The 21,067-nt window shown below is 55.2% G+C and overlaps 6 protein-coding genes across 6 annotated transcripts; 3 read left to right on the plus strand and 3 right to left on the minus strand.

The window, feature by feature from the left end:
- Positions 1 to 467: 467 nt before the first annotated feature.
- On the minus strand, positions 468 to 2,468 carry N0V96_009285 (uncharacterized protein; the record flags this gene model as incomplete). Its single annotated transcript, XM_053195918.2, has 3 exons — positions 468 to 1,962; positions 2,018 to 2,185; positions 2,248 to 2,468. 3 exons carry the CDS (start codon positions 2,466 to 2,468, stop codon positions 468 to 470), a joined length of 1,884 nt encoding a protein of 627 aa, XP_053046651.1.
- A 700-nt stretch (positions 2,469 to 3,168) lies between these two features.
- On the plus strand, positions 3,169 to 4,124 carry N0V96_009286 (mitochondrial 54S ribosomal protein uL1m; the record flags this gene model as incomplete). Its single annotated transcript, XM_053195919.2, has 2 exons — positions 3,169 to 3,407; positions 3,467 to 4,124. The coding sequence occupies 2 exons, from the start codon at positions 3,169 to 3,171 to the stop codon at positions 4,122 to 4,124; spliced, it is 897 nt and encodes a 298-aa protein (XP_053046652.2).
- Positions 4,125 to 4,336: 212 nt separating this feature from the next.
- On the minus strand, positions 4,337 to 5,272 carry N0V96_009287 (uncharacterized protein; the record flags this gene model as incomplete). The annotated part of the gene is made up of 1 exon (XM_053195920.1): positions 4,337 to 5,272. The coding sequence occupies one exon, from the start codon at positions 5,270 to 5,272 to the stop codon at positions 4,337 to 4,339; it is 936 nt and encodes a 311-aa protein (XP_053046653.1).
- A 4,063-nt stretch (positions 5,273 to 9,335) lies between these two features.
- Positions 9,336 to 10,436, plus strand: N0V96_009288 (uncharacterized protein; the record flags this gene model as incomplete). The annotated part of the gene is made up of 2 exons (XM_065758600.1): positions 9,336 to 9,344; positions 9,372 to 10,436. 2 exons carry the CDS (start codon positions 9,336 to 9,338, stop codon positions 10,434 to 10,436), a joined length of 1,074 nt encoding a protein of 357 aa, XP_065612665.1.
- A 12-nt stretch (positions 10,437 to 10,448) lies between these two features.
- Positions 10,449 to 10,942, plus strand: N0V96_009289 (uncharacterized protein; the record flags this gene model as incomplete). The annotated part of the gene is made up of 2 exons (XM_065758601.1): positions 10,449 to 10,456; positions 10,609 to 10,942. 2 exons carry the CDS (start codon positions 10,449 to 10,451, stop codon positions 10,940 to 10,942), a joined length of 342 nt encoding a protein of 113 aa, XP_065612666.1.
- Positions 10,943 to 11,866: 924 nt separating this feature from the next.
- Positions 11,867 to 17,362, minus strand: N0V96_009290 (uncharacterized protein; the record flags this gene model as incomplete). Its single annotated transcript, XM_065758602.1, has 4 exons — positions 11,867 to 13,202; positions 13,685 to 14,142; positions 14,225 to 17,193; positions 17,311 to 17,362. The coding sequence occupies 4 exons, from the start codon at positions 17,360 to 17,362 to the stop codon at positions 11,867 to 11,869; spliced, it is 4,815 nt and encodes a 1,604-aa protein (XP_065612667.1).
- Between the last annotated feature and the right edge of the window lie 3,705 nt (positions 17,363 to 21,067).

Here is a 21,067-nt window from a genome sequence, read left to right on the forward strand (position 1 = left end):
ACATGCGGGAAGCAGTGGGGTGAGAACGGTGACCGGTCTAGGCCGCCTCAATCGCGGGGATGGAAATCTGGGGTCAAAGTTAGCTGATGAAGGCAAATGGTCCGATTATCTCTTCATGCCCGTTACTCCCTGCTCAGAAGTCTGCTGGACACGCAGAAAACACTTCCAATTCTCGGGTGTAAATAGTCCATCCATAGAACTACCTCATAATGCCTAATTGGGATTCCTTGCCGACGTTATTGAGAGTTGAGGCAAGACGGCTTGAGAGATTGTGCACGGTACTGATTCTTATCACCAAAAAGTTGAGCGAATGCTCTCTTCGATCCCATGAGCGCACTGAGCTCGTGCTGTTAGGGTCACTTGGTAGCTTCAATAGTCAAGTGGCCAGACCAAGCTTTTACTTCATACTTCAATTCTTCATGTCTTTCATGGCCTGAATCTTCCTACAAATGAAACAGCGAAATAACTTATTTGGCCTTGCCAGTGGGAATGTTGAACAGAACAACCACGTCACCCTCATCCAGACCCTTGTCCACACGGTAGAAGCCCCGTCTCTCGAGCTGGATAATGTCGTCCTTCTTCAGCTCACCGACGCCAGCATCGCACAGCGCCGTCTCCATGGTCGACGTGTTGGGGTTGAGAACCTTCTCGAGCACGTCGTCCTCCTCGAGCTTATCCTTGTTGATGAGGTAGTCAAAGTCCCAGAGCTCGGCCTTGACGAGCTTGGTGCCGGCCGTCGACAGCCACGTGACCTTCTTCTCGGTCGTCTTGAAGTCGCCCTTGAGGTTGAGCTCAACGCTGAGATCGGTGATGGGGTCGGTGGCGCCGATCTCGCGGGCGAAAGCGTTGCCCCAGCCCATGAGGGTGAACTCCTCGTCCTTCTTGAAGCTCTTGACGTCGGCCTGGTCGAGGATGAGCTCGTTCGAGAAGACGACCTTCTTGGTGCCAACGTCGGGGTTCTTGGGGTGCTTGGGTTTGTCCTCGGTGCGGGGCGTGGCGGGGGCGTCGGCACCGGTGACCTTGACCTTGACCGCGTCCTTCTCCAGAATGGCAGTGTGGCGGGGAGCGATGGGATCAATGACCTTTTTGTTGATGTTCCAGAACGACGCCCAGTCCATGTTGACGACATTTCGGGAAGGGCCCTGCTTGATGATGAACTCGCGGAGGGCGGGGATGGTCATACCGCGTCTGCGCACACCACGGATGGTGGGCATACGGGGGTCGTCCCAGCCCCAGACGGTGCCTTGAGCGACGATCTTGGCGAGCTTTCTCTTGGATAGGAAGGTGCGGACGAGGTTGATACGGCTGAAGTCGTGCATGTAGACCTGACGCAGCTTCAGGGTGTCGATGAACCATTGGTAAAGGGGGTTACGGTCAGTGTACTCGGTCGATCTCAGGGCGTGGGTGACACCCTCGTGAGAGTCGACAACGGGGCAGGCGAGATCGTACATGGGGTAGATCTTCCACTTGTCGCCGGTGCGGTGATGCTTGTTCTCAACATTGCAGCGGTAGATGACGGGATCTCTCAGGGCCTTGTTAACGTTGTCGACGGAGATCTTGGCACGGATGCAGTTGTTCAGACCCTCGGGGGTACCCTCCTTCATGGCCTCGAAGATGCGCAGGTTCTCCTCGACGGAGCGGTTGCGGCACTTGGACTCGATTCCATCGGTTCGCTCGTTGCGCATCGTCTCCTGCTCGGTGTCGTCGGCGTAGGCGTGGCCCTCCTTGATCAGACGAACGCAAGTCTCGTACAGGTAGTCAAAGTAGTCGGAAGTATAGGAAAGGGAGTCGGGGGTGATACCCATCATCTTCAAGTCCTCGACAATGGCATCCTGGAACTCCTCGCTCTCCTTGGCGGGGTTAGTGTCGTCAAGACGCAGCAGAAGCTTGCCCTTGTAGGCCTCGTGGGCGAAATAGTCGCTGAGAAGGGCGGCCTTCGCGTGACCGATGTGAAGGTATCCTCTGTTACATGATTAGGGGGTTTTCAAGCAAGTGGTATCTAGAGCGGGGGACCAACGAAGGCTCAGGAAGGAATCTGGTGACAACTCCGGCCTCGGCGTTTTGGAGAGCAAGAGAGTAGCTGGCACCCTTCTTGCTAGCGGCAACGACCTTGGCCTTGCGCTCAGCATCGACAGCGTTCGTCTCGGCTTGGATCTCGGGGTAGGTGACTTCGACAAAGGTGAACCTAGCAACGCGGGTTAGCGTCGGTGGGATAGTTGATTGAAGCCAGGGACACGAATGACGCACCAACGAGTAAGGTTGGCCATAGTTCCCTTGCGAATGAAGCCCATGGCGACCTTGTTCAGCTTCAGGGTCTGCCAGATCTTGGTCTCGGTCTCTCCCAGCGAGTACCCCTCGACAAAGGTGCGCAGCGTCAAGTGCTTGTCGAGGGCGCGAAGGTGAGGCTCGATCGACTTGAAGTCGCCGGCCAGGGCGGTGGGGAGGGTCTGGAGCTCCTCGGCCTTCATGATGGCGGTGTTTGGTCCAATTGAGGCGATGAGACGATCGGAGGGAATCGGTGGTCAGGACGGTCCTGGTGTCTCGTGAGTCAAATGTTTGGAGTGGCTGATATTTCGTGGTGGGGTTAAAAATCATGGAGGGGTAACATGACGGCGCACTCACCGAGAGCACTCGGCCGGGACGGTCTGATTGGTGGCTCAGCGGGCAGCTTCTTCTCCTGTAAGTCACTGTGGTGCAAGGTACCTTACTCGATGTATTCGTAAGGCTCTTTCTGTCCTGGAGTCACAAACAATTGATGCATTTTAGAGAACTACAATGAGACCAGTCATATCTTATATATGCATTCCTCTTAAGATTTTGAAAAACTTTTCAACCGATGGCAACTAATTATGACTCTTCGTCCAAGGTAAAGAAAGCTCTGGTGACAGTGGTGTGTTTCGAGGCAAAGTGTACGTATCTTCACACCGGGACCGGACCGGTCTTAGATACGTATCTTACCTGAGTTGACCGGGAGGTGAGAACCTGGAACACCACGGCACCCATAGCTCGATAAGATATCCGATAAGATAACAACCTTTTGCCTGAACTGTGAGGCCACACCAATTTTTCTGCAGGCTTTGGCCAGAGCTTCGCACGCGAGACGATCCGAGGTCAGCTCTGGCGAAGCAACTCCAAAAGGAAAAGATCACATATACCCAAAGCCCCGTGATGGCGTCAACGAACCAATGCATGGCCTCAATGGCCCGGCTCAGCCTCGCAGCTTCAGCAAGACCGACAGCCTCCACGATACCGCGGTTCCTCATCCCTTCCGTCGCCCAGCAGACACGATGCGCGAGCAACCAGGGGGGTAACAAGAAGACGGACAAGAAGAAGAAGAAGCTCTCCAAGGACTTCAAGACCTACAACGTCAAGAACTGCCCTCAATTCTCTCTTTGCGATGCCATGCGGTGTGTATACATTCTACACGAGAACAATGAGTTCATTCCCCCAACTGACATCGACGCAGCTACCTCCGCGCATTCGAAGTCGGCCGCCCTCCCCAGTCCATCAAGTACGAGATCCACGTCCACCTCAAGACGCCCCGAAACGGCGCCGTCGTCAAGAATCGCATCCGTCTCCCTAACCCCGTCAAATCCGACATCCGCGTCGGTGTAATCTGCCCCGAAGGAAGCCCCATCGCGCAGCAAGCACTGCAAGCCGGCGCCGTCGTCGCGGGCCAGGAGTCCGTCTTCGAGGCCATCAAGAACGACAACATTGTCTTCAACCGGCTCATCTGCCACACCGACAGCGAGGCGGCGCTCAATAAGGCCGCCCTGGGTCGCATCCTCGGTCCCAAGGGTCTCATGCCCAACCGCCGCATGAAGACAATTACCGATAACATCTCCAGTGCCATCCGTGAGACGATGGGCGCCGACAACTACCGCGAGCGTACCGGTGTCATTCGTATGGCGATCGGGCAGCTCGGTTTCACGCCCAAGATGTTGTCTGCCAACGTCAAGGCATTTGTGGCCAGCATCAAGTCTGATCTCGCGGAGCTCGAGACGCACAAGGAGGTTCATGAGGTTGTGCTGAGCTCTTCCCAGGCTCCGGGCTTCAGCTTGAACGGAAACTTTGACTCCACGGATGAGGAGGTTACGCCGGCTCACCTGTCCAACGTCATGTAAAGATGTACAAAATCCAGATGAAAAAAGGGGCAAAAGAAAAGGGAAGGGTGTTTAGATGAACTGTATCATAGGTGTTTTTATTACACGTGTATCAAAGTGGCATAGCGCTCTAGAACATGTTTGGAGATTTTGATTTGGGTATCATATGCATCGCTACTCTGTGACAGCCGAGTCCTTTTACTTCTGTTCGTCGTGTGCTGTTGCAATCCAGCTCAACTGCTCTTGAGAGCTCTGATCGCTTCGGCCTGGGCGTCAAGCAATCCGTACAAGCCCAGGTACTTGACCGTCCTCGCCTGACCCTTCTTACCCGCCCTGCGTGCTTCCTTCATCGCCGTGCCGAGATCAAGAAGGATTGTGTTCCGACACCTCACCATCCGAGCCTCAGCCTTGACCACGAACGGGGCATCCCGCCCAATAGCATCCGCAAGAGCTTCGACGATGCAGAAATCTTGCGCGAAGCCCGCGAGCTTCGCAGGGCTGCTACCCACCAGGCCGCCCACATCATCATCATCATCCTCTTCCTCATCAGACTCCTCGCTGTCATCCGCGTCCCAGCCACCATCCTCTTCCTCTCCCTCGCCATCGCCCGTTTTTGCTTTTCCCGGTAAGCTTGCAAGCGCAAGCCGCTCCTCGAGCGAAGACACCCGCTCATCCAACTCAAGCATCTTCCTCCCGGCTTCAATTCCCCTCCTCACCTCCCTCAACTCCCCGCTCAACCCCTGAACCTCCTCTCCGCGCGTCCTCACTTTGCCCTTGATCTCCTCCACGGCCCTCCGGAAACCGAGCATGGCGACACGCACATTCTCGACCCTCTCATCGCCGCCGCGCAGCTCGTTGCCAAGAGATAAGAAGGCGGTGTAGTTGCCGTTGACGAGCTCCAGCAGCTCGGCGCTGATGGCGGCGCTGCGATCGCGGAGCTCGGCTTTGAGGTCGTCGAGGGTCTGGTGCCGGTGCGGGAGGGCGGAGAGGTAGTTTGCCGGGTGGAAGTCGGTTGCGAGGAAGTCGGATCGCGGGAGGGCGGCGGGGAAAGGGAGCGGGGCGTCGTCGTCTTCGTAGCCGGAGCCGGAGGCGACGGAGGAGGAGGATGAGGAGGGGAGGTGGAAGGCTGCCGTTTGCCGTGTTGGCGATTGGATGCCGAGATTGGCCATGGTTTTTGTGCGGTTGCCGTTGCCCGTTGGCCCGTTGCTTTGGGTTAGATTGGTTGGGTTGTGCTTTTACCCTTTCAAACGACGACAGTGGTGGCTCGGTGGTCGAGGTTCGGCGCAAAGATGTGGTAGCTCGGAGCAAAGGCGACGTCAAATTTAGGCAAGGTAGCTATCTCGAAGCTAGAGGACCGGGATCGGGAATTGTTGGGGCGCTTTGCTGTCGAGAGGTGGGTGGGTGGTTCGAATGGCAGCTGTTGGTCGACTTTGGGCGGGATGGAGTTGGATAGGTACGGATAGCTTAATGCAGCTTTCTCAGAGGTCCACACGTTGGTGTTTCGCGGGGGTCACTGTGAGAATTGGAGTGGTTGAACAGTGCGTGGGCCACACACATAGTGAAGTAGGTGGTAGCCCCCGCCCAGATTCCCACAGTTCTCACTGCATGTGGACACGGTTGCGCAACCTTCAAACAACCCAAGTGGTCACTTTGAAGTCGTCAACCAGTCGTGAATGAGGATTTTGTGAAAGAAAGAGAGGGTCACAAAGCAGGGTTGGTTCAGAGTTGGAGTCGGTGCTGGCATTGGATAAATCTAAACCCTGCCGTGTCTCTGGCAGTGACGATGCGGCGATCAATCTGCTCGGCTCTTACGACGATGACCGCGCATCATCATCTCTGATGCGGTCATTGGTGAGAAGACGCAATCAACACCTCGAAGTTACCTTGATTGAATATATAAGATGTACTTCTCTAAGGTAAGCGGCTAGGTGAATTGACATTCCCGCTATGAAGAGCCGGCCGAAACTCAACTTGACCTGAAAGATGTCCGACAGAACGGGCGGAGGCCGAACTGCCCGCGCTGCGCTTGGTGTTGCCTTGTAAGAAGGGGATCCCTTGTGATGCCAAAGCGTTCTCGGAGTCCACCCTTCGGCCCAGCCTGTCAGGCAAAGACAGTTCGTGTAATTAGTGCGAACCGATTATTGCCGCCGTCAAAACCTCGTGAGGTGCGAGGTACCGCGGCCGCCATACGCAGTAAAGGAACGGATGCAGACTCCAGTGAGGTAGCACTGTAGTACCTGTCTATTAGTGAAGCACTCCACGATGTACGTAAATTTTGCTCTCTTTTCTCGCGTGGCTCCCACCCTCCCATCACCCACTTCTGGGGCCTCCACTTGGGATCAGCCTATGTGGGATGAAGGGCCGATCTGATTACGCACAGTCACGACACGAGAGAAGTGTTGGGTCACGAGTGGTTGGCTCGTCAATAGTATCCATACAGCACTGGAGACTGGAGACTGGAGACTGGAGACTAGAGACGATCCCGAAAGCAGACGTTTCAAGCGATTCCCCAAAGCTAATACAAAGTAGACTGGAAAAAAAAAAATGAGCGTCTCATGTGAGCCTACGGAAAGGAAGCGGCGGCTGGGGGCTCGGGGGGGTGAAAGATCAAATGGCCCAATGACGGGCGAGTGACACGAGGTGTGAGTGGATGAAGGATGCACGCTCGGTCGGTTGAACCGTAAATCGTATGCGCAAGGTAATACGGATTGGAGCTGGAGGCGATGGAGGATGGTGACATCTTATCAAGTACCTTCTGATCTCCCTGATGAACTGCTCCAAGGCCATTGGACGACTGGCGGTGACACCTGAAGCAGGTTCCATTGAGGCATAAATCCCCGATTATCAGGTACCTTTTTTTTTCGGCTCAAGTTACTGGATGGATACAGATCTCCTTTGTTCGTACCATTGATTGTGTCTATTTTATGCGACTGAATTGTGCAAGTACAATCAAGACCTCGGCGATCCTGACTCGCTGTTCTACACTCTGTACTCCGTAGACATTGCCGAAAAGCCTCATCAAACTTTGTGTCAAATTGATTTCCCCCGCTGGTTTCCTGTCGTTATGGTTGTTTACTCATGCCTTACTGTAAGGTAGTTTTAGAGTAGAACCACGGACGTCTCGGCTTACGAGGGAGTCATCGGACAAAGGGCCGCTCCCATTTGTTGATGGAGTGACAGGCCTCTATACTATGGTAGTAGATGTAACTTTATCCCACGGTCATCACTGGTCACGCACATCATGCACTCGCCCGGTGGGCAAGGGCAGCGACATCGGCAGACCCTGAGATCAATTCCCTCGGGATGTGGCTACGCTTGGCACCGTCAAACATCCACACATGGACAGATTAAAGAGGCACAGAGGTGACGGAAGAGAGTGAGAGAGAGAGGCTGGCATGGATGGGTGTTACGACATGGAAACTCAGCCATCAAGGGGATCAAAGCCAATTGACGGTGGATCGTATGGTCAACCAAGGCGGTGATCCGTGGGAGAAGCCGGGCTGTGTAGCCCTGAAAGTCCCTACATAGTAACACTCATAGTGTGTTGTGGCCAGCCAAGCCCAAGAAACAAGGTCCGAGATCGCAGGGTCGGAATGGAGCTGGAGGCCGGAAAGCCACAGGAGCCATCGAACGATTCCACCCAGTGTGGCCCGACAGGGTTGAGAGAGTGTGCCAAACGCTGAAAGTGAGTAAAAAAGTATGAGTGAGGGTAGTGTCTTTACTGTACGGATGTCGGGGCCATTTTCCGAGTAAGTGAGAATAACTGTGACTGAGGTGTGTGAGACTGTGTGTGAGTGAGGGAGTGAGTGAGTGAGTGAAATGGGGGAAATGAGTGGGTAATGACCGGACGAGTGAGAGGACGACGTACTTCTGGCAGGCAGTGCCCGGGTGGGAAACAGAGGGGGAAAAAAAAAGGAAAAAAAGAGAAAAAAAGACTAGCGCAGGCCCTGGTGGGGGCCTTGCGAGCAAGATAATCTTATCAATCAGATCAAAAATTCCTTTTTTGAATGTCGTCCTCCCCCTTCCCCCTTCCCCTTGGGCCCTTTCCCCTCCCACTGTCCACTGTCCCAGTTCCGCGCTGTCCCTCCAATCCCCTCCTTCCTCCCCACCATCCTCCGAAGTGTCGGAAGAAAGAGGAACAAGCCCGCAAACCAAACATTTCTTCACCTCATCAACATTGACTCTCTCCCACTTACACATACTGATCTCCTGGCTTCAATCGTCAAAAATCACTTACACAAGCAATTACAACAGAGTCAGCCAGCTACCTGACCTCGCTGCCGACATCATCTTCCGGCTAGGTGTCTGTCACCCACTCGGCAACACACGCGCACCACCACGCCCGTCTGCATAACACTACTCCGTACAGCGCAGACAGGCAGACCTATCAGCTGTGCATCTCGCTGTAGGGGTATCTGCTTGATTCTGCTCGGCATCAGCCCAGATCGCCAAACAGTAGCATCATATCAACTTGTACAGCACCGGTTGCTCTCCGAACAGGTCAATCAAGCAAGCAAGCATCACAAATATAAGACGAACGAGAAGAAAAAACACGGGAAAGAAAAAAAACCAAAAAAAAACCATCATCACCCCTCGGTCTTACAACATCGGTACCTTATTAGCGCAGCAATTGCACCACCATTTTCTTATCAGATCTCAAGAGCCGAGAGAGCGCCGAACCGCACCCTCGGATTTACCAGCTGGCAAAAACATCTGCAACCCACACCCCGCCACTCGGCCACCAGCTGTCAGCGGCGATATCCCACCACCCGCCAGCGAATGAGCGGCCTTAGCGGACCCCGCCTGCGGAACACTGCTGTTTGTTAGCGTTAGGTACCTTAGGTCATTCCTTCCACCAAGATGGCCGCCTCAGGTGTTTCCACCACTGTTCCCTCCTCATCCACCACCACCACCACCACCAACTCATCCTCCTCCTCCCACAACCAGACGTCGCAGCAGCAACACTCGTCGTCGACCTTTTCTCCCGTCACCTCACCTCCCGCAACCGACGCCCGAAGCCTCTACTCGGCCGCATCTCGCTCCAACTCGGTGGTATCGACGCCCGTTTCCGCCGCTTCGCCTGCCGCGAGCACACCCGGCGGTCCTCCCACACCAAATCCGAGCGGACCGACAAATGCCTCCCACGCCCCGCACCAACTACCTGCCATCAGACCGAACGCAGCTCAACAACCCATCTCAGCCAGGCCGCCTCAGGTCGTGAACAAAATGTCCATGGCCTCCGTAATCAGTCCCCCGCCCGTCACAGAGGCCCCCAAGATGTCCATGACCACCAAGGAATGGGTCATCCCTCCCAGGCCCAAGCCCGGCCGCAAGCCTGCCACCGATACGCCACCCACCAAGCGCAAGGCCCAGAACCGTGCTGCCCAGAGGGCTTTCCGCGAGCGTAGGGCCGCTAGAGTTGGCGAGCTGGAAGAGCAGCTCGACGAGATTCGCGAAGGTCACGAAAAGGTCGAAAAAGACCTAAAGGACAAGGTCCACAGCCTCGAGATGGAGCTGCAATCTTTCAAATCCCGCTGCCTCGTTCTCGAAAACATGTTGGATCGCGAGAGAAAGGATCGCGTCAAAGCCGAGTCCGAACTCGAAAGCCAAAAGAGACGTTGGAACGAGCAGCAAGCCACCGCCCCGAGACGCCTGCCGTCTCCCCAACGCCGAGGTTCTCAAATCGCTCACCATGAGCATCCCCCCACCCCATCGGCTGGCCACTCAAACCAGCCCTTTTCCATCTCACAGATCGTCTCCCCTCAAGACTCAACCCACATGGAAGACTCTCCCGCCCCGTTTGGATGCGGGTCATGCGGCCCTGAAGGATGCTCCTGTGCCAACGAAATTCTTGCCGACACCGTCACAGGATGTGGCGGGTGCACGCTCGGAGGTCGATGCCAGTGCCTTGAGGAGACTATCAAAAGCGCCATCATCTCGGACCTAAAGAGAGCCCCCTCGCCCTCGGCGCCGACGTCGTCCGAGAAGCGTGCCCGCGTCGAGCCCACTCCACCAGAGGAGGAGACGGAGATTGACTTCACCGCCATGTTCTCCAAGAAGGCACCCGTTCAGCAGTTGCAGCAGCAGCAGCAGCAGCAGCAGCATCAGCAAGCGAACCTTGCCATTGTGCAGCCTCAGCCCCAGCTTCCTTCCGTGGCCTTCAAGGACTCGTGTGGGTTTTGTAAGGACGGAAGCTACTGCCTCTGCGCCGACACCTCCATGTCGCTCGGCCCGCCCGCCACTACCCCTTATGGACCTCCTCCCGCCTATTCCCAGCAGGTTCAGACTCCCCTCCCTCAGAGAACGATGCCGTCCCTCCCCCCATGCCAATAGAGATCGACGCCGATGGCGCCGTTAAGCTCCGTCCCCGTCCCCAGACCACCCAGCCCGTCGCTCCCGTCTCCCGCGGCTGCGGTCCCAAGGGTCCCGGATCCTGCGCGCAGTGTCTCGCCGACCCAAAGTCGGGTCTCTTTTGCCGCGCCCTGTCCGCCAACTTTGAGCGTAGCGGAGGAAGCGGCTCTGGAGGCGGTTGCTGCGGAGGTGCCGGTGCTGGAGGCGGATGCTGCAAGTCCGAGTCCGCGCCTCCGCCACCCCGTCTCCCCTCAAAGGGACGCCTCGGCCTCAGCCTGAGCTGTGCCGAAGCCTACCAGACCCTCTCCAGCCATCGAAACTTTGAAAAGGCTGCCGACGATATTGGCTCCTGGCTTCCCAAGCTTCGTGCCGCGCCCAAGCCGGGCCAGACGCTGCCGTCGCCTTCCCGTCTGCCCATTGAGGTCGAGGCGGCGAGTATCATGAGCGTGCTCAAGGACTTTGACATTCGCTTTGGCAGAGGCCAGTAAATCCTTTCCAAGGCTTCCATCGTCATCTCGGTATAGGCAGGCATGCATATGTTCATGAATCTGGGTCGGTTATCTAAAAGCTCTGTTTGGTTTCACACACATTCCTTGTGAGACATGGTTGATGTGGACACGAGCACTTGGAAGAATTGGGTTCGGCGTTTGGGGTCCTTCGAGACACTATTTGATTTATTTATTTTACACCCAAACTTCTAGGAAGTAGGGGCTATCTATACATGAGGATGCTATTTGAAAGCTTGCTCGTCGGAGGGGACAAGAGAGGAGGCCATCTAGTTCCCGGTGCATCAACCTAGGCCAATGGGGCCGGGCTGTCTTACGTAGTATGCATTCTGATTGAAGCCCCAAACGAGGCTCAACGCGAATACAATGTCGTTTCAAATCGCCTTGATGTTTCTAGTTTGCTTTCCGTGGCATACTTGATGTCTTGATCATGTGAGAACTTGGCAGCATGCTGTACGATGCAGACAATGAGCTTGACAGATACTGGACAGGGAAAGGCATCTCACGATAATCACAGAATTGGACACGTTTTGTAAATCGGGGAATACTGCACGGGGTATGATTGCGAATAAATGTCATCTAGATTGGCCCAAGCCTATACTTCATACCCAAGTCATAATCGTATGTACTCCGTAGAAAAGTGGTATATCCTCCATACAAGGCCGAGTGCCCGCTACCATAATGTCCCTCCCTTTCTACTGCAGTCATCTAAAAAGGGGGATACACGAAAAGAGATCCCGTTGCTTCCCAATATGATGAAACGAAGCCCATGTAAATGCCCACTGGATATGCCCACGTTGTACTCGTGAAAAGGAGAATGTCAAAAATAAATATTGAAAAGAGCGCCCCCGGCGCCCGGAATGAAAAGAAACATTATCGCACTGAGCAAATGACAATCTCAACGCTTCAACTCATGGCATTGAACTCGTTCTGTCGGAGGAAAGACGTGGCGAGCTCATCGCCGCCTTGTTCTGCCGCCTGGAAGAAATGGACTGCCACACACATCAACGCAGGATCACTGCGGACATCCCCGTCTTTGGAGTTCGGATCTTGCCCGGGATGTTGGGAGCCAGCAGAGCCACCGAGGCCTGAGGTGCCTGCCGATGTGCGACTTCTGTCTCCAGGGTAGAGTCTGGCACCTGGGCCTGTGCGTCCGGAAGGCCCAGCATACTTGTCCATGACAGCCTGCTTGAATACCTCGCGTGGCTTCGAGAGGGGCAAAGTGGTCCGCTCCACGAGCTCAGGGTTCGACAAGTAGAAAATTGCGAGCTCTCGCTGGGCCGTGGGCAGACCCTCTTTGGCGGTGATGGTCCACATCTTTCCTGCTTGTGCCAAGCTATAGGCTGTCGTGACAGGAGGGGGTGACTCTGTTTCCAGGCGCTCGGCGTCTGGAGCAGGCGCATCATTGGTCGTCTTGCGTGTACTAGTATAAACCCCTTGAACCTCATCCGCCACTTCAATCATTGTTCGGCAGACCTCTTGCTTCAGATTCAAGGCGGCGAGGCCAGTATCCCAAAACGCCGTGCCCTTATCTGTGTTGTCAAGGATTGTTGGGTTCACGAATGCCGCAATAAATTGAAGATCACGGAAAAGTGTCTTTGGCCGGATAGACGCATCCCGGAACAATGTTCGCAAGACGTTCGTGACGGCATCGGTTGTTGTTGGGTTGTTTGTGGCGCCAGAGCGAGCGTCATTGTTACCCTGACGCATTTGACGGGGCCCAATAGCCGGTGGCGAAGTTGTAGGTGCTTGCAAAAGGGTATGCGAGCGTCTTCCTCTGACGTTGTCGATAGCCTCCTCCAACGGATTCGCGCGGCTAGAACCTGTGGGGTCATCGACGGCGCCAGACAAAAACTCTTGTCGATTCCAGCCCAGTCTTGATCTTTTGCCACTCGCCAAAGATGCAACGATAAGTTGCTGCAGCTCGTATAGGGCGTTCAACTTGGCATGAGGGTTAGGATGAACACTGAACATGCGAAGCAAGCGCTGGAAAGCCTTCTTGAAAGGAAATTCCGGAGTTGACTCCTTAGAGCTGGCCTTGCTTCGCGCAGATACGGTATCGCTTGTGGCAGAACTGTCGTTCCCTGGGGCGCTGGCGGTTTCCGTGGTCTCGGAGTTTTTGTCTGTTTCGCCGGCACCTCGCAGATTCCCAAAGCTCTTCTTCTTTTCAATGACGCGAGGCCTCAGTGACAACTTGCCAGACTTGGCAGACCTCCGCGCGCGTCGGTCTAAGGAATCGCGTCTGTCGATACATTCCTGGCCCAATGAGGAGAACCAGTCATCTGTCTCCGACCCGCGGGAAAGACCAATGTGCCCAAGTCGGAGAGTAGAAGGCTGACCAAGGTCTGACGGAGCTCATTGAGGAAACGAGACTTCTCCTCCGACAATCTCTGTTGATGAATCGTCTCATTGGACGATGCCGATGTGCCAGGCCTGCCGGTAGAATGGCTCGCATGCGAGCCTAGATGGGAATGAGGTGACTGGAACACACTGGACAGGTTTGTCATGCTTGTCGTGGGAGACTGGGCGCGGGACGTTGTCGAGCTCGGGGATATCGCCGACTGGAAGGGCGACCAAAACGTAGAACTGGAGTCGATGGTGTGAACTGGCGATGAGACGCCAAAATAGTCCTGCCCATCAATAATGTCGGACAAGACTGTGCTTGCCCTTGAAAAACGGTAGCTGCCAGAGTCAAATGACTGCTGGCTAGAGTTGTGAGCTGACATTGCCCGCAGGTCCCGAACAGAGCTTGGCCGGCCGGTAGACATGAACCTTCGATCCGGGTCGCTCATGACGCTGGCTGTGTCGTCGAATGCGTGGTCTCTGTCTCGGGGGCCTCTGCTGCCTGTCTCCAAATTGCGTCTGTCTCGTTGGTAAAGCTCGCTCGACCACAGAACAGGGCTGTCCATGATGGACTCGCCAACCAATTTCGAAATGCAGGTGTCCACTTCACAACCGAATCTGTGAATTCGCTCCTCTCCACAGCAGAAGTTCTCAACGCCGGCTTGTTGAAGCCAACGGGAGGTCTTGTCTGCCTGGTCGTCACTCAACTTGTTGGGCCCGCCCTGCTCTTCCGATGCTGCTAGAAGATCCATGATCTGAGTCTCTGTGCGATACAGATAGCTTGACGCCGGTCCCCGTGCAAGGTGCGCGCGGTTACGTTGGTAAGAATTATACCGCCTCTGCATACCCATAGTTTTGAGAGCAGCGCAGATGTTTCGACTCTGCTCATATGGTGCAGAGTTTCGCACGTCTGTCACATACCACATCTTGTCGCGAAGAGCTCGGGAGTCGCTTCATCATGGCATCAATGAGCCCCTCGTGCCGTTCTTGGCTTTGCTTGAGCCAGACAAGCCAGGCGTCGTATTCTTCAATGGCCGAAGCACAGCGGCGGATTGAATCGCGTGGCCCTCGGGAGAAAATATTAAGAAGTATGGCAAACCCGTTTCGTCTCAGCGATCCTGAGCTGAGTGCATTGAGTTGCTGTAGTGTCTTCCAATAGAGGTGGGCTGACACAAAGTCAGCTTGCGCTCGCGACTGAGCCGAGGCAGCTGTAAGCATAGCAATGAGAACTGAAGACGGCTCCAGGTCGGCGTCCTCTGTCTTCTCTGCCGTCGTCGGCGATGAAACTTCCTTGGTTTGCGAGTCATCGGCCGTGGCACTCGCTTGTGCCTCAGCGTCGCGTCTACGGTAGGGGTTTCTGCTTGGAGATGACTTTTCAGCGGTAATGATCTTGTTCTTGGATCGGTACTTTTTGATGCCAGTCGCCCGGTTGCTGAACTGTGCCCTTGTTGCCTCCGGCTCAATGCTGGCTGGGATCTCGAAATCCTCGACAAGCTTTAGGATCGAATCTCGCAGTTGGTGGTAGTCTTTGTCGAGCTCAGGCTTCTCATCCACCTCGTCATCGTCAGTCTCGCTGGTGGAGGAGTGGTCCTCGTCTTCGACATCTTCGTCTGGGTCGTAAGTCATCTGGCTTGACAGGCTATTGCCATCTGCTGAGATGAACAGCACGGCCCATCGTTCGGCACATGGGTGACATGAGCCCTGGACAACATCCATGCCGACCTGAGCGCCCATTTCGCGGAGGGCAAAACGAAGACGATATCCGTCGTCCTCATAGTTACTGAGACGTCGTTGAGCCAGTGGATCCAACACGGGTGGCGAGTAACGCTGAGGTGAGCCGGTCCTTTGGTCATCCATATTCGTCTCTCTAGAAGTCGTGGCGTCACTAAGAACAGACGAGGCACTGGTGCTAAGGATCGATGCCGTATCAAAATTGCTCCGCGCGGCTCCCATTGAGATGGGCTGTGAGATTGCCGAAAACCCAGAGATGGAAGGAGCTCCGGATCTAAGCCCGCTGGACTGAGCTGACATGGGCCGACGCTCCGGGAATAAGGCGTTGACGAGCGTGATTAGATCTGCCGGACTTACTACGAGATAAGGATGAACCTCGACTGTTTCTCGAAGTGATGTGATTGAGCGGGCCGGAAGTAGCTTCGCTGGAGGTCTCTGAGAACGGTTTCGTTTGAAACAATTCAGGATGCTCTCCACGTGTCCTTGGATTTTGGGCGGGGTTGAGACCGTTCCCTTCTTGTTCCACGTCACCTCAACAACAAGCTGCTGCGCCCGCATGGCGACCTGCTTGAGGATCTTCTGCCGGCCATACTCAGTGATGTGGTAGTCGCCCATGAGTCCGTGGCTTTCTGGGTGAATAACGACACCAAGGAGGAAGACAGAGAAGAGCCACTTGTAAACAAACCAATTTCTGGTACCATCGACGAGCTTGGTATCAAGCTTCTTCAAAATGGCATTTCCCAGCTCGATGAGGCCTTCGGGGATGCCAGTCGCATCCTCATCGTCAATGATCTCGAAAAGCTCGTTTACGGCCCGATCGTAGAATTCCTCAGCCGCAATGCTGTCCTTGGCTGTCCAGTCCGCGAGATTGAACCTGGTACCATGCTGATCCTCGGCCTTGTCCAAAAGAAAGGCGCCATCCTCGAGTATTTTCATCAAGTACCATTCCATGTTGGACTTCCCGGACCAGTCCCGCATGGCCGTCCAGACATTGAGAACAGAAATCAGCATGGGCTCGCTGCTGGCCTTGGATTCAGTAATCAGTCTTGCTAGAGCTGTTCCCCATATCTCGGTTCGACGTCGATCCTCGGCACTATCAGGGCCAGCCGAGTTGGCGAAGCATGTGTGAACCAGGGCTGACAGGGGATCGTGACGTTGGAACGACAACAAACGCTCGATGGCGTTTGGAGAATGAGCGGGTGCTCGACTACTTGGTCCGCCAGCGTGACTCCTGGCTGCAGGACGGCCGTGGTAGGGTAGAACGGATTCAACAGGCTCCAAACCCTGATGGAAGCCGGTAAAGACATTGAGTTCTGTAGGGGTTAGAGAACATAATCTTGTCGCCAAGTAGTCCGGGTTGGTCCTGATCTGGTTCAAAAAGTTAAGAAAGATTTCCCGGACAGAGGCGGGCAACTCGGAAAGAAAGGGTGTCATGGATCCGAGAGAACTAGATCCCGAGGTCGATTTCGGTGGCGTGTCCAGGCTTTCTGAGGAGGCCAAGGCAGGGGACTGGAGAGAGTCCATCTCAGGTTCCAACAGAGCATAGCGGCGCAGTTCGTCGCAGCTCTTACGCACATCGTGAATGGCGTTGAACAGAGAAGCAAAGGTCTTCTTGTCATCGGAGCGAAAGCAGTCAACCAAATTCTTCCGGGCAATCTCACCGCAGCGGTTTAGACGAGCTGACAAGGCCGTGGAGATGAGGTTCCTCTGCAAACGTATGCGTGTGTTTGCGCGCTTGCGCTCCTGGTACTTGGACAGTCTAACCAAATGGGCGAGCTCCTCTAGGGTCGTTGTATCAGGTTCGGGCGCAAGATGGGGGTTCGTGTACATGGATGGATCTGGGAGTAGAGCCTGGGGGAGCGCAGGCGAAGAGGCCGTTCCCGCGGCGGAGGCGTGTGCCGTATCGGATGAAGAATCCATGGTGGCTTTTACGGGAGAGGTGGCAATGGGCGTTGACGCTTGGGCAATCACGGGCTTCTGGTGCGACCGAGAGGCGGGTCTCCTCGGTGTGTCTTCGCTACGACGAACGGGCAGGGTTACGGCCTCGACGCTCCGGGTTGGGCTTGGAGACCTCTGGCGGCGGGATCTGAAGGACGTATTGTACGTTTCGGAAGGAGGATTCGAGGATCGAGGCTGGTTCGCGTCATCTTGGGAGGCAGCTAAGGCGCAAGAAAACATCAACAGTTAGTACCTGCAGGTAGGGTGAGAAGCGGGAGGTTACGATAGAACAGAGCGCTTTGTGGGTGATGTTCAGGGTGTTTGTTGGTGGAACATACGGGCAGAGACTACGCGAACTGGCGAGGAGAGGGAACGCTGCATGGAAATCATAATGCGACCATGAGGATTCCGGTCGAAGAGCGAGCGGGCAGCTTCAGCAGCAGCTCTCGAACAAGCTGGTCGCCGTTCTGTCGCAATCGCGTGATGTCGTCGATTGTGCGCTGTTGACGATGGGCGCAAGCGGGTGGGTACGATATCTGCTGGAGCGGGGCAGACTCAGCGACAAAAGACGGCGGAGGCAGAGGGGGGAGGAGAGGAGAGGTCGGCGCAATGCCAGTGCCTCGAGAGGTGAGGTAAATGTCGTCGTGTAGGAGGAAGAGTGTTCACTGCCTTTTTCGATATGTTTACATGGAAAGGAAATTCTATTGTCAAAAATAAAAGAGGGAATGAAAACAAATCAGAAACCCAAGCAAGGCGAAAGTCATGGGAGGTTTGGGTCGCGGTTTAAGGTAAGGTAAATGCGGGAGGAAGGGACGGAACAAGAAAGGAAGGCAAGGGTCGCAAGGCGAGGAAGGCACAGCAAGGCAAGGAAGGCAAGACCAGGCACGACACGAGGGTAGGCTGGTCGGGTCAGGTACGTACTGTAAGGTACCTCACTCTCACCTGCCATCTGCCAACCTACTGAGGTGTCTTGTCAGGTCGCTCCTTCCACCTCCCGTCCCAGAGATACCTAGATACATCAGGGACCTAGGTATACCTAGGAAGGTATCTGTGTACATTGGAACCTTAGATAGAAGACGAATACGGTAGAGAAGAGGACAGCAAGACTTGATCATGGACATGTTGCAAGTTGCATGCAGTTGCTCCCCGGTTGCTTGGGTATCGGTACTTCTCACGCTGTCCAGGGTGAGAGAAAGAGAGAAAGAGCTGTCGCTTTCCGCTGCAAGTAACAGACACTGGAGCTGGGCGTGGGCTTGGGCGTGGGTGAGCCCTGAGGTGCCGGCAGGGAGACTCCACGTCCACGGCCACGACCGACTCGCTGGACCGACCCATAGCCATACTCCGTACGGTTCGGGTACCCAAATAGCCAAACAACAGGCCGGGAGGAAGATGGAAGCTGTGAGCTGGAAGACAGGGGTGGGATGCTGGGGCCGGAGACAGGACCGACAGGATAGCCAGCGAGCGAGCGACCAACGGCCAGCGGCTAGGAACCCAAGAAAGGCTTCTATTGGGTTTGGTGCGTGAGACCTATGCGATGCGTCCAGTCCCGCCTCTTCAACGTAGAGGTAATGCGTGGCAAGAGAAACGGAGCAAGGTAGACCCAAGGTGCAAAGCTGTGCTCCAGCTGCTGGTTCCCTGTATCCGTAGCTGCGAACCGCTGGATGATCCTCCCAGCAGCAAAAAGAGGGGGCGAACTGCTGACAAGGATGGCCACACTCGCACATGGCAGCTCTCTCTCTCTCTCTCCCCCTCTCAGAGTCCATCACACACACAACATACAACACACACTACACACACACACGCAACGGAAGCAGTGCAGTCAGATGATGACTTATATGCGTCGAGGATGTCTGCTTTGGGTAAAGTACCTATTCGCACTCACAAGCTCACGTCCTCGGTTCCTTCTGAGCAGTTAGTTTACCTAAGAAACATGTTCCTGACCTGACCTGGGTGCCTTTGTCCGAGCAAGTACCGTCCATCTGCCTCGTTCTTTCCATGAATATTCGTTGCATAAGGTACCGTAAGGTAGATACCTCAAAAAGTCTCGAGGCGGGCAAGCGTGGGGTAAAAGGCTGGAGGGGAAAAGAAGGAAGGAAGGAAACACGGAGGAGGGATGGAACTAAGCCAAACAAAGCTAGAAGGAACGGTCGGGGCACGCCTCTCCCACCTGCCACCTCACACAAAATGCAAATGCGATCCATGAAAGTGGGAAAGAGGCACCAGCTGCAATCCATCTATCAGAGAAGGTGCAGGTGTCCCCATTCAAAGGGTTTGAACATTGGACGAAAAAAAGACGTTGCCCGCCAACGCACACCCAAACCCACCCCCGTCCCCGTCCCAGTCATTCAGTCTTATTGTCTTCAGAGTGCCTTAGCTTCCATGGATGAAGCCATCCCCGTTGTCATTTTCGCCGCCACTCTTACACACTGAGAAGTGCGCTACTGACTATCACTCGTTGCTATTATTTTTGTTTCCTTTCGTCGCCACGCGAACCACATCCAATAAAAGCAACAAGCCAGTGCTTACCTACGAGTCTGGACTACCTAGCGATCTAGTCCGATATTCTCAGCTTCGGCTGATGCTGCCAGGAATACCAATAAAAGTCCCTAGATCAAGCTGGAGCTCAAGATTCAACCAGGACCGGGATCGCCAGACCAACAAAGACAGCCAACCACGGTCACTGCATGACATTGCTTCTGATTGACTTTGGCATCGTCATCTCCCCCTGCCTCAGCTCCGACTAGTCGCTCGCTACCTCGAGGTTTCCAACACCTCAGGACAAGCTTCTTCTGGCTGGGCCGTGTCGGCAACCCTCGCTCTTGAGGCCTGCGATATTTTGTACACAGGCAGGCAGACTCAGGTTCGCAATACTGCGCACGCGCACACGCACACGCACACGCACACGCACCAAGACAAGACCCGATTGAGTCAATGTTCGTTCGCCTTATTGCCTGTTCCACGACACGAGATGCCGCCGTCCTCGTGCATCGTTGCTCGGCGTACCACGTTGGACACAGCTGTCACTTGAAGAATACGTACTGCCCAACCATTCGCCCGCGATACCGAGCATGCATCGAGCATTGCCCTGCTGCAGTGCAGAGAACACCGCCGCCCGCCGCCGGACACTTACCGCCGACTTTTGCTTTCCCGCCCACCCAGAGACCTTTGTCGCCGCGTATCTGTCCCGTCAGTGATGGTAATCCCAAGAAGAGAAGCGGTCTGCAACATGAGTCCCGTTACAGCGACTGCCCATGCCATGCCGTCCACCTCATCAGCGTCTCTCGTGTTGCCCCAACAAAAGTCGGACAAATCACCACGCACACCGACGGGCCAGTCAACGCAGCGACAGCGACGGCGGCACAAGCAAGCACCAGGGAGGGGGAGGCAAGGAGAGTGGAAGCAATAAAACAACCCAGGAAAAAAAGTCACCTCTGCTTCCGGCCGCCTTGATGAGTTGGCATGCATAGCCTTTGGTCCTGTTGTTTTACATGCTCCAATACACCAACAGAGAGGCCCAATCCCGACTCACTCACGGCCTGCCCGCTGCTCGAGACACTGCCATACAGCGCAGCGCCCCCTGCTCACTCGCCGTCCAATCTGCGTCGTCCACGAGAGCGGGCACGCCATGCCAACGCATCACAGGGCCCCAATCGGCCCCCCTTGGCCAACCCGGCGAGCTTCAACCAGCATCTACCCACACCGTCTGCTACACCACATCCTTCTCCAGTCACCATCAACAATTCCCGTCTCCAGGGGGCCAATTGTCGACTACCAGACTGATTGTTTCCTGCCACTCTCCTCCTGCAGCAGCTTTTGAGGTACCGCCAGCCCAGCCGTTGTCCCCAAACCCGTCTAGATGAGGTCGGCAGACCGTCTCCCGAATGCCACCCGAATTTCCACACCGCAAAACGGTCAGCTCGTCTACCCGCGCGCCGGATGGGTTGCATTCCATCTCTCTACCCACATCACTCGTTGTATTCGCTGCATCGTGTACAACTTGCTCGTACCCATTTAGCGTCGCACGAAAACCTTCACGATCTTGTGTTCGTCCGCTACCAGCAAGTAGCCGCCTTCGTTTCCACCGTACAAGGTGTC

Source organism: Colletotrichum fioriniae (genome assembly GCF_027942845.1).
Source record: "Colletotrichum fioriniae strain IMI 355084 chromosome Unknown scaffold_12, whole genome shotgun sequence".
Taxonomy (NCBI): Eukaryota; Fungi; Ascomycota; class Sordariomycetes; order Glomerellales; family Glomerellaceae; genus Colletotrichum; species Colletotrichum fioriniae.